Raw genomic sequence first — 19,272 nt, 5'->3', positions numbered from 1 at the left:
CATTGGTGGGGACATGCTGCGCCGAGTGTGGGAGGAACTTGATTATCGGCTTGATGTCTGCCGAATCACTAAAGGGGCACATATCGAACATTTGTGAATGCCTAAAAAAACTTTTTGAGTTTTTGTATGTGTGTGCAAAGCATTGTGAAAATATCTCAGATAATAAAGTTATTGTAGAGCTGTGAAATCGCTTCAATCATTTGTAATAACCCTGTATCTCTTGTCCTGTACTGGCGGATAGGAGTCGTGAATCGTTCAGCTCATCGCTTTAACGACCTTCCTACTGTTATTGGTTCAAAGTTAAAATATGTCGCGAGGCTACGCGTTTCGCCTGCGCAAGCGAGATATTTATTCCTTGACTTGGCGTTTTCCGTGGCGAGCGAAGAAATGTAAGAAAATCAGTGTGTGACAGACAGGGTAACGAGAGGACGTGCATAGAGTGTGTGCGATGAAACAGTGATTCTCAGCCGCTGTGTTGTACAGTTTGTGTTTTTTGAGATTCACGAGCGATATGTAACGTTAATGTGGAGTTTGGTAACAGCCATAATAGTCTAGTGGATTTTAAAGGTAATTTTGTGTATTTATTTTTGATCAAAAGATTCTGTGAAGAACCGTAATGTACGAGAAGCTTCGAAAATATGGTGAGCGATCTTTGCTGTAGAGCCTGCTTCAATCACACGGTCAAAAGCACAGAGAAAGTTTTCTCTGCTAAAACGAACTCATTTCACACGCAAGCAATCATCGAATGATCAAATACGAATGCAAATATCTCAATTCGAGAAGATCCTATAGAAGTTTTCTTTCTCTTACATTTCAAGAATTCTACACCACGAGAGCAACTTATTTACGTGTACGAAATTATGTACGCTGGGGGACCAGTTGACGTCGCTCGTGAAATTGATATTGTCCTTCACAAATATACAAACAGAGACAGTACACACACTAGTTCAATAACAACGAGTTCAAAATTACCAGCTTAAGAGCATTAATTTCTTATCTTGCTCCACAATAATACTCGTATTCTGACGTGCGATATAATTTTATGATACAGTGAGTGAATTAGCGTGTGTGAGGACTGTGGTACACTCTAGCGGGACTTATGCCAAGCGAACGGGCATGAAAGTGTGCTGCACTGTGTTACCAGCTGATGGCACAGCCGCAAACTTGTAGTCGAATGGTAAGGGCTAACTGTGCAAGCAGCGAACTGTGCACGTTATTTATATCAAATCCGTACGTATTTCACCCGTAAAGAAATTACGTCACGCCAGTTCCGCATGCGCAAAAGCTCCTTAAGACGTGCTCAACTGAAGGTGTGCTAACAACCTTGATGACAAGTTCCACAGAGCCTAGAAGAGTAGTGATGTAGCGTAGCGCGGTAGTATTAAGTGCCGTATACAAACATTACCTGGTTCCGAGAGTTCCGGATCATGTACGGAAAATTGGAAGAGAGATCAACATAAACGCCGGCCCAGGTGGCCGAGCGGTTTTAGGCGCTACAGTCTGGAACCGCGCGACCGCTACGGTCGCAGGTTCGAATCCTGCCTCGGACATGGATGTGTGTGATGTCCTTAGGTTAGTTAGTTTTAAGTAGTTCTAAGTTCTAGGGGACTCATGACCTCAGACGTTAAGTCCCACAGTGCTCAGAGCCATTTGAACCATTTTTGAACCATCAACATAAACATCATTCCCGCCCTTTTTATTGCTCATGAAAACCACACCTTGCATACTGTACCACCATACAGCGAAACCTTCAGAGGTGTTGGTCCAGACTGCTGTACACACCGGTACCTCCAATACCCAGTAGCACGTCCTCTTGCATTGATGCATGCCTGTATTCGTCGTGGCATACTATCCACAAGTTCATCAAGGCGCTGTTGGTCGAGATTATCCCACTCCTCAGCGGCGATTCGGCGTAGATCCCTCAGAGTGGTTGGAGGGTGACGTCGTCCATAAACAGCCCTTTTCAATCTATACCAGGCGTGTTCGATAATGTTCATGTCTGGAGAACATGCTGGCCACTCTAGTCGAGCGATATCGTTATCCTGAAGAAATCACTCACAAGTTATGCACGATGGGAGTGCGAATTGTCGTGCATGAAGACTAATGCCTCGCCAATATGCTGCCGATACGGTTGCACTATCGGTCGGAGGATGGCTTTCACGTATCGTACAGGCGTTACGGCGCCTTCCACAACCACCAGCGGCGTACGTCGACTCCACATAATGCCACCCCAAAACATGAGGGACCTGCACCTTGTTGTACTCGCTGGACAGTGTGTCTAAGGCGTTGAGCCTGACTGAGTTGCCTCCAAACACGTCTCCAGGAATTGTTTTTATGAAGGCGTATGCGACACTCATCGGTGAAGAGAACGTGATGCCAATCCTGAGCGGTCCATTCGGCATGTTGTTGGGCCCATCTGTACCGCACTGCACGGTGTCGTGGTTGCAAAGATGTACGTCGCCGTGGACGTCGGGAGTGAAGTTGCGCTTCATGCAGCCTATTGCGCGCGGTTTGAGACGTAACACGACATCCTGTGGCTGCACGAAAAGCGTTATTCAGCACGGTGGTGTTGCTGTCAGGGTTCGTCCGAGGAATAACACTTAGGTAGCGGTAACTGACTGCAGTAGCAGCCCTCGGCCGGCCTGAGCGAGGCAGTTGCTGACTCTCCGTACCTCCTTCACGTCCGAACAACATCGCTTTGGTTCACTTGGAAACTTCTCTTGTTGAGAGCCCTCGCTTGTACAAAGTAACAATGTGGACGTGATCGAACTGCGGTACTGACTATCTAGACGTGGCTGAACTACAGACAACACGAGCCGTGTACGTCCTTCCTGGAGGAATGACTGGAAGTGATTAGCTGTCGGACCCCATCCGTCTAATAGGCGCTGCTCATGCACTGTTGTTTACATTTTTGGCCGGATTTAGTTACATCTCTGAACAGTCAAATGGAGTGTGTCTGTGATACAATATCCACAGTCAACGTCAATCTTCAGGAGTTCTCGGAACCGGGTTGATGCTAAACTGTTTTTGATGTGTGTATTTAAATAATCCCATCTACGTTATCTTTAGCAGAATTCGAAGAAAGATAACTGTTAAATTGGCAAGGTGTCACAAGTCAGGGTGCCGACGCACTCTCGTGATCTCTCGTGGGAGCTGCCGCTGAGTGCCACAGTGTGTTACCAGGTGGTGAAGCTCGAGCCAAAATGTGCAAATGAAGAGTAAGCCACATCGGAGGAGACTGATAAATTAGGCAGGGGAGGAACAGCATAGGAAAGGAATGGCAGCGCCGAGGAGCGAGAAGGGAGAGCGGCGCTCACCTGGAGCACGCTGGCGCCGATCGAGGCGTTCTCGGCGACGGAGGCGCTGTACTGCCGGGGGTCGAACACGGGGCTGTTGTCGTTCTCGTCGAGCACGCGCACGCGCAGCGGCGCGCGCGTCGCCAGCGGCGGCTGCCCGCGGTCCCGCGCCTCCACCCACAGCTCGTAGAGGGCGCGCGTCTCGCGGTCCAGCCGGCCCGTCACCCGCACCTGCGACCGCCCGGGAACACGTACAGTCGGGACTATTCTGCAAACCATCCACTGCTGCAGCTTCCGAGAAATACTGCAAACGCCTCCAATCGCGACAAACGTACACTAGCCGTATTTTTAGATATCGGGCAGCTTTCTATAAATTCTTTCTGATTTAATCAGAATCGTAAAAGAATAACTATCTGAAAGGCAGTGCAGAGTACGTGTAGTGACCAAAACGTCCTACTGTTTCACGCCAGAAGCAGGAACACCTCAGGAAGCCATCACTTCCTCACTCCTCCACGCTCTATTCAGAACCGACGAGCCAGGGAGGGCTAGAGTTGTACGCCGGCCGGCGACACGGCGCGCTATGTGGTCACAAACCGCACGGACGGATAGGACGCCGAGCTGCTCAGCCCGACTACAAGGAGGGGTGAATAAAGAGAAGAAAGTCGGCTCCGAGAAACACTCAAACGATTTTGTTCCGGCACAGAGGCCTCACCAAGAAAAATAATCGTGATATCTGAGACACACGACTTCCCCTATGTAGGACCGCACTGCGGCTCGGTGAAAATTCAAGAGACCTAAGACTACACTATCATTAGCACGTAAATTGGAAAACACACGAGCACTACATACTAAATAAGATCAGGAAGAGACAGGGACCAGTCAGATAAGTATAAAAAAAATTCATTGATCCAGTGCCACGCCAGTTATCGATTACGTTCCCGCAGCACTGGGAGGGGAGAAAATGTCAGAAAAACTACACGACCTTCCCTCCCACACACACACACACAGAAAGAGAGATAGAGGGGAAGGGAACAGAAATTTGAGAAAGACAGAGAGAGGGAGAGCGGAAGGGAACAGAGAATTAGAGAAAGAGAGAGAGAGAGAAGGCTACTTCTAAGCTTCATTTCTACAACTCCATGACAGGACCCCATACCTTGAAATGTATGTGACACAAAAATAGCTTCCTTACAGATACCACTTGTCAGAAAAGAAACACAATGAACGAACTCTAGAATAACAAACACATAGACATACACACTGTAGCAAGCAGCCCTGCACAAAGCACAGCAAATTGTAAATAAGTATAATATAAAACTCACAAATAGATACGACAACAGCACTACGATATTTGAAACGAAAAGAAGACAGATTAGAATACAAAAGTAACAACAAGCCTCTCACACAGCAGAGGACATCACAGAAAACTGTCAACAAAGCAACCATCAACATGTTATAAGCTAGCTGAGTACCTGGCGTTTATTCCAGTTACCTGTAAGTCCATCTCCTCCACTTCTCTGTCCGTCTCCTCCATCCCTCTCATTCGCCTCTCCCTCCATATCCTTCGTCCTGCGTCCTCCTGCCCGTGCCCATCTCCTTTATTCCTCTCTCCATCTCCTTCATCCTCCTCTCCATGTCCATCTCCTCTGTCCCCCTCATTTCCTCCCTGCCCCTCTCTCTTTCCATGTGTCCCTACTTCTCTCTCCATTTTCTCCACCCCCATCTCCATCTCCCCCATCCCTCTCTCTCTGTTCATCTCCTGTGAACTCCCTCTCTCTCCATCTCCATCATCCCACTCTTCCTGTCCATCGCCGCCTCTCCTCCAACCCCATCACTCTATCCAAATCTTCTGCCCCCCTCTCTCTCTGTCAGTCTCCCCCATCCCCCACCCTCTTTGCATCTCCTGCCCCCCTCTCCATATTCTTCCCGCACATCCTTCGCTCTCTGTCCATCTCCTCTGTCCATCTCTCACCATTTCCTCTGTCCATCTCCTCTCTCCCTCTCTGTCTGTCCATCTCCTCTATCCCCCTTCTCTCTCCATCACCTCTGTCTGCCTCTCTCTCCCCATATCCTCCAGCCCCCATCTCTCTCCATTGCCTCCATCCCCCTCTCCATATCCATGTCCTCTCCATCTCCTGTGTCCCCCTTTCTCTCCTTCCCTGCTGTCCCTCTATCTCTGTCCATCACCTCTCTTCCCCTCTCTCTGTCCATCACCTTCTCCCCCCTCTCCCTCCATACCTTCATCCCACCTGACCCCTGTGTCTTCCCATCTCCTCCACTTTCGTTTCTTTGTGTACCTTTTTCTGCCCCTCTGTTCACTTGTTCCTGCCACTCATCGGCTGTTGCCCCTCTCTCTGTCCACTCCTTCTCCCCTTCTTCCTATCCATCTCCTCCTGCCGCTTCTTTCTGTCCATTTCCTCCTTCCACCTCTTGTATCTACATCTCCTGCAACCCCAATTCATTAGGAGGTTGCTAGTTCTTACCGTCACAGTTTTTCCTTCAGATAGTAAGAAAGATGTGTATTGAGTTTGCCTGAAGTCGGTCGAGTTGTGGAACCTTTAGATATACTGGGTGATCAAAAAGTCAGTATAAATTTGAAAACTGAATAAATCACGGAATAATGTAGATAGAGAGGTACAAATTGACACACATGCTTGGAATGAAATGGGGTTTTATTAGAACCAAAAAAATACAAACGTTCAAAAAATATCCGACAGATGGCGCTTCATCTGATCAGAATAGCGATAATTAGCATAACAAAGTAAGACAAAACAAAGATGATGTTCTTTACAGGAAATGCTCAATATGTCCACCATCATTCCTCAACATTAGCTGTAGTCGAGGAATAATGTTGTGAACAGCACTGTGAAGCATGTCCGGAGTTACGGTGAGGCATTGGCATCGGATGTTGTCTTTCAGCATCCCTAGAGATGTCGGTCGATCACGATACACTTGCGACTTCAAGTAACCCCAAAGCCAATAATCGCACGGACTGAGGTCTGGTGATCTGGGAGGCCAAGCATGACGAAAGTGGCGGCTGAGCACACGATCATCACCAAACGACACGCGCAAAAGATCTTTCACGCGTCTAGCAATACTTTGTTTCTTTTTGTTTTTTTTTGTTCTAATGAAACCCCATGTCATTCCAAGCATGTGTGTCAATTTTTACCTCTCTATCTACATTATTCCGTGGTTTATTAAGTTTTCAAATTTATACTGACTTTTTGATCACCTGGTATATACACCCATATATCCACTTTTATCATATGTTGGTTAGTTGCTTTGGGGGAGGGGACCAAACACTGAGGTCTTCAGTCCCATCGGGGAAGGAAGCTGGCTGTGCCCTTTCAAAGGAAACATCCCAGCATTTGCCAGAAGAGATTTACGCAAATCACGAGAAACCTAAATTAGGATAGCCAGACTCGGATTTTAACCGTTGTCCTCTCGAATGCGAATGTAGTGTGCTAACCACCCAAGCACCTCGCTCGATTTTTATCATATGTATGGATTCCAGTTCCAAAGAAAGATGTGCGACAGGTGTGAATTTTATTGAATTATCAGTTTAATAATACGAGGCTACAAAATACTAACACGAATTTTATTACAGAATAATGGAAAAACTGGTAGAAGCTGCCCTCGGGGAAGATCAGTTTGAATTCTGGAGAAATGTAGGAACATGTGAGGCAATAATGACCCTAAGATTTCTCTTAGGAGACAGGTTAAGGAAAGCGAAACCTATTTTCATAGATTTTGTAGACTTGGAGGCAGCTTTGACAACGTTGACTGGAATACTCTGAAATTCTGAAGGGAACAGGGGCAAAATACGGGGAGAGGAAGGATAACTAGAATTAGTATAGGAACTGTATGAGTGTTATAAGAGTGGAGGGGCGTGAAAGGGAACAGAGATTGAGAAGGGAGTGAGACATTGTTGTAGCTTATCCCTGATGTTATTCAATCTGTACATTGAGCAATCAGTAAAGGAAACGAAAGAAAAATGTGGAACAGCGAATAGTGTCCACGGAGAAGAAAAAGAAACTCTGAGGTTTACCGATGGCATTGCAGTTCCATCAGAGACATCGAAGAAGTTGGGAAATCAGTTGAACGGAATGGAAAATGTCTCCAGAGGAGAATATAAGATGAACGCCGATAAAAGAAAAACAAAGTTAATGGAATGTAATCGATTTAAATCGAGAAAATATGAGGGAATTAGATTAGGAAACGGAACACTTAAAGTAGTAGATAGGTTTTGCTATTTGGCCAGTAAAATAACTGATGACGGCTGAAGTAGAGAAGATGTAAAATGTAGTCTGCAAATATCAAGAAAAGAGTTTCTGGAGAAGACAAATTTGCTAACGCTGAATATCGATTTAATTGTTAGGAAGTCTTTTCTGAAAGTAGCCTATTTGTACGGAGTGTAGCCATGTGTGGAAGTGAAACATGGACGATAAACGATGTAGACAAGAAGAGAAGAGAAGTTTTCGAAACGTGATCCAACAGAACAATGCTGAAGATTTGACGGGTAGATCATGTAACTAATGAGGAGGTGCTGAATAGAACTGGGAAGAAAAGAAATTTTGTGGCACAATTTGAAGAAGGGATCGGTTGGTAGGACACATGAGACATGACGGGATCACCAATTTGGTACTGGAGAGGTGTGTGTGTGATTGGGGGGCAGATCGTAGAGGGAGACCAAGAGATGAAGACGGTAAGGAGATTCAGAAGGATGTAGGTTGCAACAATTATTTGGAAACGACGAAGGTGCTTGCTGAGAGTAGAGTACAACGGAGAGGTGCATTAAAACAGACTGCAGACAACAATAGCAACAATAACATTGATTATAAGAAATTTCATGTACGAGGGTTGTTCAAGATGTAAGGTGACTTTTGAAATTGCGCGGGCAACGTACATTCGATTACCGATTTTTTTTCTTTTTGTTATGTTAGTACGCATGACACGAACATATGTTCACAGTAAGTGTACAGCATATTTCGTTTGTTTTTGACAGCAATGGAGCAAAGAATTTGCATCAAATTTTGTGTGAAAAATGGAATCAAGTGCTCTAAAACACTTGAAATGTTGAGAATGGTTTAGGTTAGGTTACGGTGGGTCTGCTGTAAGTAAAAGAAATGTTTACAAGTGGTACAAGCTGCCGAGAAGATGCCAATGACGAACCTCGCTCTGGACGCGCCAGCACATCAACAACAGAAGATAACGTCGAAGCTGTGAAGAAAATTGTTTTGGAAAATCGTGCAATTACCGTAAGAGAGGTTGCTGAGGATGTTGTTGGGATATCAGTCGTCTCGTGCCATGCAATTTTTTCGGATGTTTTGGGCACGAGAGGTGTGTCAGCGAAACTTGTTCCAAAACTTTCTCAATTTTGATCAGAAGAACTGTCGCACGAGCACCGCTCAGGAGATCTCGAATGACGTCGATGATGACACTGATTTGCTCAAAAGGGTCATAACTGGTGACGAAACACGAGTTTGCCGTTATGACGTCGAAGCCGAAGCCTAGTCGTGCGAATGGAAGCATCCCGGAGAGCCGAGACCGAAAAAAAGCGCTCTAAGTTCGATCAAATGTCAAAGTTTTGCTCACTGTTTTATTCAATTACCGTGGCGTTGTGCAAAATGAAGTTTTGCCTCGAGGTCGTACGGTCAATAAGTTGACGTTATGCGCCGTTTGCGAGAAGCAATGCGGAAAACCGTCCGGAATTTATGGCTTTTACATCACGATAATGCACCTGCTCATTCATCGTTGCTCGCAAGAGATTTTTTGCCCAAAAACAATACGATAATATGTGCCTCAGACACCATATTCGCCGGATTTGGCCCCCTGCGACTTTTTCCTGTTTCCAAAAGTGAAGAGACCTATGAAAGGCGAAGATTTTCAGAGACTGAGGAAATAAAAAAACTGCATCGCTGGAAGTACTCGAGGCTGTACGAAAAAGTGCTTATGAGAAGCGCTTCGACGATTGGAAGAAGCGTTGACGCAAGTGTGTTGTATTTGAGGGGGATTACTTTGAAGGGGACAACACGAATGTTGATGAATAAATAAATATTTTTTTTATAAAAATATAAAGTCACCCTACTTTTTGAACACACCTCGTACATGAAAAGGTTGATAGAAATAAATGACACGTGTAAAATAGTGAAGAGTGAAGAAATAAATGGCCGAATCGAGCAGGGCAGACGGGCGGCGCGCTACTGACCAGGCCGTCGGTGGCGCCGACGGAGAAGAGGCGCGCCGCGTCGCCCCCGCCCCCGGGGCCGGCGACCAGCGAGTACTCGACGTAGCCGTTGCGGCCCTCGTCGCGGTCGACCGCCTTGACGGCCAGCACGACGGTGCCCGCCGGCGTGTTCTCCGCCACCGACACCTCGCCCGGCGAGATGAACTCGGGCGCCGCGTCGTTCACGTCCTTGAGCACCACCGTCACCTGCACAGACAGCGCAGCCGGCGCCTCCAGCGTCACAGCTCCACGACAACAGGCAGGCACAGGCAGGGAGGCATTCACGGCGACTTCGGGAGGGTTGAGCCGCGGGGTGAGGCGGACCACTAACGCAGCTCTCGGGACTGTGAACGAATTTGGTGAAAAAGTGTTGCAGCTCTTTTCATCTTACTTCTGGTGAAATCGCCGAGCGGGGTAGTCGCGCGGTCTGATGGCGCCTTGTCACGGTTCGCGCGGCTCCCCCCTTCGGAGGTTCGAGTCCTCCCTCAGGCATGTGTGTGTGTGTGTGTGTGTGTGTGTGTGTGTGTGTGTGTGTGTTGTCCTTAGCGTAAGTTAAAGTTAGATTAAGTAGTGTGTAAGGCTAGGGACCATCTCGGCAGTTTGATCACGTAGGAACTTGCCACAAATTTACAAATTTTTCTGAAAAAATCTCTTTCTCGGTTATGGTAAACCGAAAAGTTTTATTGTGCAGCTACATAATTTTAGAATTAAAGCTTGGTTTGCATAATGTTGATGCAGTTTTGTTTGACATATACTTATGCACGAGACTAACCTAAAATCGACACCGACCTCACTAACCTGCAAATGGGAGTCGCAGTGGTCCATCTCTCCCAGACAATCGGGACAGGTTGGCCGTGTGTTTTAAGGTGGTATATTCTTTTTTGAAATGCGAGCTGGAGTCAGCCCAGACAAATACTGCGCATCATATCTTTCAGACGACACCCATTGTTGATGATACGCTTCGATTTGTTTCCCGTTAGAGGCAAAATTATTTGCAAGTGGAGTATTACGTGTCCTTTCGATACAGCGGCCTCAAATTAGTGCAATCGATATTCGCTTTATCGATATGTCTTAATAGGTGCAGGAGAACACGGCAGCGACAGCACCGCGCGTGCGCGAACTGGCTGCAAGTGATGGAAAGATCCGACCACTTAGAACCGGTAGCGGTATTTTTCGGTACTTGTCTGCTCTCGGTAATAACAGATTTTTTAAAATATTTTACTAATAACCGATTATCAATTTATATATCAATTAACCGTAGCAGCAATAATAAGATTTTTGTTTTTAAATAAACCTATTTTTAAAAAAGGAATAATTTTTATTCGTAAAATTTGCATTGGTTTCAAATATTGCCTTATTGTAGACAACTGGAAAAGCGATTGGTGCCGTTTCGATAACAAACGAGTGACGAACACCTGGCACCAGAAATAGTACAGAATTGCTGCGACAATAGCGTTCCCATTGGCGTGTGACGTGGCTGAAGGATCGGGTGTGCGCCCAGTGTTCCAAGGTCTGCCAACACCTCGTCTGACCAGTAGTTTGTCGCTGTTCTCGACAGACGTCGTTGTACTGCACAATGGCACCAACACTAGTCTGGAAATATTTTTACGAAGTGACGTAGCAATCAAGTATTGTACTTGATCAGCTTTAAAAGATTAAATATTTGTCTGCCATTTCTACGAAACAATAAACTAGTAAGTAAATTATGGTAACAGTAATAAATTAAAAACTTAACAACAGTCCATTCATAGTACACAATAAGAATATAAGTAAATGATCTGCTGCCTGTGTCTACATAATATGCGTTTATCTGTTTGTAGCCCTTGATAACGGACAAATTAGCACGAAAAATTGAGTTCCTCAAACTCACTTTCCACCCTTCAGCACCATATATTCCTAATGAGTGGAATGATCCTCGATTACAGCAAGATGTTTCGAGCAGACTTTCAAAACGTTAGAATCAATAAAAGAATACAGACGATTTTTGTAGTATTCAACCACTTACCACCTTTCAAGAAAGCAGCAAACGCTGGACGGACAAAGCTTTCTTTTATTTGCCCATTTAATTTAATATTTTGTGTCTCTGTATCTCGAAACTACATTAATGACAGGAAAGACCAGAAATAAAAATCTGAAAATCGTATGTTTCTTAACAGCTGGGATAAACTTGCATGGAGAAAGAACCGATGTACCGGTAACCGAAATCGAGTCGCCGATAACCGCCATCCCTTCTCGCTGCTACCAGCATGCAGCAGCGCTGCTCATTCGCTGCTGCAGTACTCTTTATTCTTCACGTTCTGCTGTCCCTGTTAACACATATCGATAAAACAAATACAGCACTAGCCTAAGTTCGGAGCGCGCTGTAAAGTGGGCACGTAAAATTCGGCTTTAAAAATAACTTTTTTATAACTGGAAACAAACTGGCATATGGCGTCGCATGTAAGACGTGATAAGCAGCATTTATTCGGCCTGACTCGAGCAACACACTGCAAAAACAAAACTACAAGCATGTGTCGAAACATGACAGAGAAAATGCGCCTGCCGACTCTAAGGAGAGGCGCCGTGCACATGTAACACGGAGGTACCACCATCAAGACGACTACATCCTACTCTCACACTCTGGCACACCACAGCAAGGTGTCGCTACAATTGTGAAATGTTACAACGCAGACGTCAGCTACATCTGAAATGTGGTGACAGAAACAGAACTGTACAAGAACAAGAACGAAAATACACCAAACACAAAATACGTAAGTAGTTACCACCTGGACCATGTTATTACCGATACCTTTGTTATCCACATTCGACGCATCCAGCCATAAAAGAACTTTGTTCTCTTCGGTAGAAAGCTTCTGAACACTGGCAAAGCCGCTCGGGGTAGCCGCGCGGTCTAGGGGTCGTGTCGCGGTCCGCGCGCCTCCCCCCGTCGTAGGTTCGAGTCCTCCCTCGGGCATGTGTGTGTGTGTGTGTGTTGCCCTTAGCGTCAGTTAGTTTAAGTTATATTAAGTAGTGCGTAAGCTTAGGGACCATGACCTCAGCAGTTTCGTCCCATAAGACCTTACCACAAATTTCGAAATTTTCCATTGGCAAAGGCTGGTACTAATCAACCAATGAATAAATACAAGCTTTGGTGCAAAGAATTAAAAACGTCTTTTGTTCAGTTAGTTTTTCCATTTTGGCACTTACTTATGGAACCCTAAGCCACAGCCCTCTCCTCCAATACAGCATAATAATAACCACGATTATAAATGTAACAGTATTCACAGAGACAATGCTATCCCCTCTACATCTCGCCACAGATGCGGTTCATCCGCATAGGGACATGAATCACAGCACAAATATGAGATGAAAGTATGAAAGCGATGGCGTTTGCAATGGACTAATGGTGCGACCCAATGGAGAAGAAGTGGGAACGGAAAGGCTAAGGGAGTGGTGGGAATTTAAGGATTCAAATTAAATGCAGAGAAGTGTGAAATGATTCTGACAGTGAGGAAACAGAAGAGAACATCAACGAATGTAAGTATTAGAGGTCAAATACTAAAGAAAGTGGAAAGTTTCAAGACCCGGGGGAGCATAGCAGAAGACAGCAGCATGTATAATGAGGAGATTCGCGGAAGAGGAAGGCTGGCCCATTGAAAGAACCCAGTGAAAGAACCCACGTGCAGAGCACGGACGGTCCAGCAAAATATAAACAAATGTTATACCGAATGAATATTCACTCTGCAGCGGAGTATGTGATGATTTGTAACACCTTGGCAGATAAGTACCGTGTTCCCGTCCGGCACAAAGTTTTAACCTCCCAGAAAGTTTTAAATGCTATGCCGAGCATATTATGCACCAGTGATCATGAACGCGTCGGAAACGTAAATAACGAAAAAATGCAGGTGAGCAGGATAGAGGATTGCGAGATGAAATTTCAAATAAGTAGGACAGGACTAATAAGAAAAGAATGAATGAGACGGCGAAAGAAATAGTGAAATAAAAGCTTATACAAGAGACCACAGAAAAGACTTGATTAAGATGGTGTAGGGTTATTACAAGAATGGGAGTTAGCGGGATGACGAGACAGGTTCTTGAAATGAATGTAGGAGGCAAGAGACCTAAAGGAAGCCCGAGAAACAAATGCACCGTTATGATGAAGGAACGTGTGAAGACAAGAGGAGAAGCCTGGGGCGGGTTGCGTGTGGGACGACAGAAGACGGAGGGCTTGTGCCCTTGTCCCCAGGGTGAGGCCGAAACAACAAGAGAAAAATAAAAGAAAAGGGAGGGCGAACGAAGTAGAAGCGGAAGGAGGAGGAGGAGGAGTGGGAGAAGCGGAAGGCTGTATTTCACTAAAAAAGGGGTGTTGGTAAGGTCTTATGGGGCCGAACTGCTGAGCTCATCGGTCCCTAAGCTTACACACTACTTAGTCTAACTTAAACTGAGTAAGGACGACACACACACACACACACACACACGCCCGAGGAAGGACTCGAACCTTCGACGGAGTGAGCACCGAGGACCGTGACAGCACGCCTTAGACCGCGCGGCTAAAGAAATGAGGGAGGGGTGCAGATGTATAGAACATGTGAAGATTCTGGCCAGACTGTGTTGAGCATCGCTTCCGTAAGACCTGCCGCTCCTTTGCACAGGGTGGCTTGTTTCTTGTTTTCGGTTACTAGATGGCAGTCACTTTCGCTATGCAAGTAAATCACTGCGACGAATATAATTGTCTTCCGAATCTTATAAAAAGGAATCGCGTTACTGTTGCAAGCTGTGTGACGTTAGACTGTGAGTTGTTCCATGTTTCCAACTGAATCGTACAAAAATGGATTTCTGAAACGTGCACGTTTACCTAGTAATTCCTAACTGGTTAAGCAACAGCTCTTTTCTTTTGCCCAGTAACTTACAACTGAATACGGTTTGATTGCCATGGAGTTTGGAACTGGAGGATTGGTGGTTTCTTGTTGAAGAAGTAACCAAAGAATTCCTGACTTGAAATTACTCTTGCCTGAAATACGAGGGCGCGCTGAAAAGTAATACCATCGAATTTTTTTCCTGTTCTCAATATCTGCATTACACGGGAGAGCCAAAGCAACTGGTACACCTGCCTCATACGGTGTAGGGCCCCCGCGAGAGCGCAAAAGTGCCGAAACACCACATGGCATGGACTTGACTAAAGTCTGAAGTAGTGCTCGAGGGAATTGACACCATTATCCTGCTGGGCTGTCCATGAATCCGTAAGAATACGAGGGGGTGGACATCTCTTCTGAACAGTGCGTTGCAACAATCCCAAATGTGCTCAATAATGTTCATGTTTGGGAAGTCTGGTGGCCAGCGGAAGGGTTTAAACTAAGAAGAATGTTTCTGGAGCCACCGTGTAGCAATTCTGGACGTGTGGGGTGTCGCATTGTCCTGCTGGAATTGCCCAAGTCCGTCGCAATGCTCAAAGGACATGAATGGATGCAGGTGATCAGGCAGGATACTTACGTACGTGTCATCTGTCAGAGGAATATCTAGACGTGTCAGGGGACCCATATCACCCCAACTGCAGACGCCCCACACCATAACAGAGACTCCACCAGCTTCAACAGTCCCCTGCTGACATGCAGGGTTCATGTCTTTATAAGGTTGTCGACACAAATTTAAACGAGACTCGTCCAACCTGGCTACATGTTTCGAACCACCAACAGCCCAATGTCGGTGTTGACGGGCCCAGGCGGGGCGTAAAGGTTTGTGTCACGCTGTCATCATAGGTACACGAGCGGGCCTTCGGCTCCGAAAGCCCATATCGACGATGTTTCGTTTAATGGCTCGTACGCCGACAGTTGTTGACTGCCCGATATTGAAATCTGCAGCAGTTTGAGGAATGGTTGCACTTCTCTCGCTCTGTACGATTCTCTTCAGTCATCGTTCGTCCCGTTCTTGCAGGATATTTTTACGGCCGCAGCGATGTCGATGATTTGATGTTTTACCGGATTCCTGATATTCACGGTGCACTCGTAAAGTAGTCGTACAGGAAAATTCTCACTTCAACGCTACCTCGGAGATACTGTGTGCCATCGGTGGCGCGCCGCCTCTACCACACATTCAAACTCGCTGTAAATGTTGGTAATCTGCGACTGCAGTATCAGTAACCGACCTAACACCTGCACCAGACACTCAGTGTCTTATACAGGCGTTGCCGACAGCAGCGCCATGTTCCGCCTGTTTGCCTATCTCTGAATTTGAATACGCACGCCTGTAGCAGCAAGTCGCGCCCCCTGGCACTAGACGGTGTGTGACCTGGCGGTGTCTAACACAAGTGTTTCGATTCTTGAGAAACGGCGTGATGTCATTGAGTTTCAGCAGCATAAAACGACCGTGGCACATATAGAGCACCCTCCACTTCAGCATGACAATATCAGACCCCACCCGAGCGCTGCGACGAATGCCACAACCCGATGCCTCGGGTTCGCTGTCATCGATTCGCGACTTGGCCCTAACATCTTCCCATCTGATTCCAAAATTTCCAGGACTCTACTTTGGCAGTAGTTAAGCGGTGCAAACAGAGGTGAGGTTATGGCTCCGTCAACCGAATCACTCATTCTACAGTGACAGTATCAACGATCCTGTTTCTCGTTGGGAGAGATGTGTTCGTCGCTGAGGTGACTATGATGAGAAATACACACATCATAAAAAGTTTCGCATCACCCTGGTTCCCAGAACTCCTGAAGATAGACGTTGAGTGTGAATATTGCATCACAGACAAAGTCCCTTTCACTCTTCAGAGATGTCACTAAACCCGCCCAAAGACGTAAACAACCATGCATGAGCAGCGTCTGTTAGAAGGAGGGTCCGACAGCCGATCAGTTCCAGTCATTCCACCGGGAAGCAGGTATACGGCTCGTGTTGTCTGTAGTTCAACCATGCCTAGGCGGTCAATACCGCGGTTCGATCGCGTCCGCCTTGTTTCTTTGTGCCAGGGAGTGCTCAACAAGGGAGGTGTCCAGGCGTCTTGGAGTTAACTAATGCGATATTGTTCAGACATGGCGGAGATAGAGAGAGACAGGGTCGATGACAAGCCTCGCTTAGGCCGCCCAAGGGCTACTACAGCAGTGGATGACCGCTACCTACTGATTGTGACTCGGAGGAACCTTAAAGGCAACGCCATCATGTTGAATAATGCTTTTCGTGCAGCCACAGGATGTCGTGTTACGACACAAACTGCGCGAAATATGCTACATGATGCGCAACCTCACCCCCGACGCCCATGGCGAGATCCATCTTTGCAACCACGACATCATGCAGCGTGGTACAGACGGGCCCAAAAACACGACGAATGGACCGCTCTGGATTGGCATACGTGTGAGTGTCGCATATGCTTTCAAGCAGACAATCGTCGGAGACATGTTTGGAGGCAACCCCGTCAGGCAGAAGGCCTTAGACACATTGTCCAGCGAGTGCAGCAAGCTGGAGGTTCCCTGCTGTTTTGGGGTGGTGTGGGGCCGACATACGCCGCTGGTGGTTATGGAAGGCGCCGTAGCGACTGTTCGATACGTGAAGGCCGTCATCCGACCGACACTGCATCGACATCGGTAGCATATTGACGAGGCGTTCGCCTTCATGGACGACAGTTCGGACCCCATCCTGCACATCTTGTGAATGATTTCTTCAGGACAACGACATCGCTCGACTAGAGTGGCCAGCACGATCTCCAGACATGAACCCTATCGAACATGCCTGGGATAGATTGAAAAGGGCTGTTTATGGGCGACGTGACCCTCCAACCACTCTGAGGGATCTGCTCCGAATCGCCATTGAGGAGTGGGACAATCTGGACTAACAGTGCCTTGATGAACTTGTGGATAGTATGCCACGACGAATACAGGCATGCATCAGTGCAAGAGGATGTGCTACTGGGTATTAGAAGTACCGGTGTGTACAGAAGTCTGGACCACCACCTCTGAAGGTCTCGCTGTATGGTGGTCCAACATGCAATGTGTGGTTTTCATGACCAAGAAGGGCGTAAATGATGTTTATGTTGACCTCTATTCCAATTTTCTTGACAGGTTCTGCAACTTTGGGAACCGAGGTGATACAAAACTCTTTTTGATGTATGTAAATTTGTAGACACGGAGAATAAAGCTGTAGAATGTGAATAACGTGTTCTGGCGTATTCGCTGGGAATCCCATTTTGAGAAGGTCGCCCACCTGGTGTGAGTCTTTTTATTCGACGCCACCCGGTCCCCGCGGAAAGAAAATCTTCGACCCGGCCGAGAATCGAGAGGGGGTCCTTCGTACTGCATTAAGCGGCGCTATCGCTCAGCTGAGCTACGGAGGCGGACAGAGTGTTGACAACGTTTGTTTTATTTAATAAGCGTTACGAGCTTTCACATAAAAAATTCGGAGGCATCAATTTAGAGCTCGCCCTCGTGCTCAACGAGTAGCGAAAAGCGCGGCGCGCACACCGCCTGGCCGTGTTGTGTTATGGGCGGCAGTGTTTAATGGCGGGCTGGCAGGAGGGGGGGATCCAGTGCGACGGCAGGCTGCATCCTCGCTGACGGAGGGCATTTTGAACATTTCATTTACGAAGGTGTTGCACACTGTAACCGAGTGAGTATTTTACACATTTCTTGCGAAAAACAATTTTATATAATGCTTGTACGTCCCGTTCCTGTGCGTTTCCCATGATAAATGTGATTATGGAGAGAAGTAGGAAATCAGGTCTAACACGGAAATAATGCGTTCCCAGACCCGTGGCCGTATGACATATTGTCTTCCGCTACGTGCGAGGAATGCTTCCTGAAAGTTTGAACATTCGTTTTTCTTACATCCTGTAAATGGTACCATCGTGTCAATAATAAAAGTATAATTAGAAAAAGTGACGTTGAGTTACTTTACCTCGATATGGGCGTTACCATGGGTAACAGAAGAAATACTTCAGTTGATTGATGAAAGGAGGAAGTACAAACATGTTCCGGGAAAATCAGGAATACAGAAATACAAGTCGCTGAGGAATGAAATAAATAGGAAGTGCAGGGAAGCTAAGACGAAATGGCTGCAGGAAAAATGTGAAGACATCGAAAAAGATATGATTGTCGGAAGGACAGACTCAGCATACAGGAAAGTCAAAACAACCTTTGGTGACATTAAAAGCAACGGTGGTAACATTAAGAGTGCAACGGGAATTCCACTGTTAAATGCAGAGGAGAGAGCAGTTAGGTGGAAAGAATACATTGAAAGCCTCTATGAGGGTGAAGATTTGTCTGATGTGATAGAAGAAGAAACAGGAGTCGATTTAGAAGAGATAGGGGATCCAGTATTAGAATCGGAATTTAAAAGAGCTTTGGAGGACTTACGGTCAAATAAGGCAGAAGGGATAGATAACATTCCATCAGAATTTCTAAAATCATTGGGGGAAGTGGCAACAAAACGACTATTCACGTTGGTGTGTAGAATATATGAGTCTGGCGACATACCATCTGACTTTCGGAAAAGCATCATCTACACAATTCCGAAGACGGCAAGAGCTGACAAGTGCGAGAATTATCGCACAATCAGCTTAACAGCTCATGCATCGAAGCTGCTTACAAGAATAATATACAGAAGAACGGAAAAGAAAATTGAGAATGCGCTCGGTGACGATCAGTTTGGCTTTAGGAAAAGTAAAGGGACGAGAGAGGCAATTCTGACGTTACGGCTAAAAATGGAAGCTAGGCTAAAGAAAAATCAAGACACTTTCATAGGATTTGTCGACCTGGAAAAAGCGTTCGGCAATATAAAATGGTGCAA

The 19,272-nt window shown here is 46.3% G+C and overlaps 1 protein-coding gene across 1 annotated transcript in view; it reads right to left on the bottom strand.

Moving 5' to 3' along the window:
- The window catches only part of LOC126416539 (cadherin-related tumor suppressor-like), a 191,816-nt gene that overhangs the window by 12,362 nt on the left and 160,182 nt on the right, over positions 1 to 19,272 (bottom strand). The window contains exons 6-8 of the mRNA XM_050084284.1: positions 9,502 to 9,726; positions 3,445 to 3,527; positions 3,318 to 3,390 (exon numbers count right to left, since the gene is read on the bottom strand). Coding sequence (XP_049940241.1) covers positions 3,318 to 3,390; positions 3,445 to 3,527; positions 9,502 to 9,726 — 381 coding nt within the window. The remainder of the gene's footprint in view (positions 1 to 3,317; positions 3,391 to 3,444; positions 3,528 to 9,501; positions 9,727 to 19,272) is intronic.

This window comes from Schistocerca serialis, chromosome 8 (genome assembly GCF_023864345.2).
Source record: "Schistocerca serialis cubense isolate TAMUIC-IGC-003099 chromosome 8, iqSchSeri2.2, whole genome shotgun sequence".
Classification (NCBI taxonomy): domain Eukaryota; kingdom Metazoa; phylum Arthropoda; class Insecta; order Orthoptera; family Acrididae; genus Schistocerca; species Schistocerca serialis.
The sequence above is the reverse complement of the archived record's forward strand: the minus strand, read 5'-3'. Positions and strand labels throughout refer to the sequence as shown.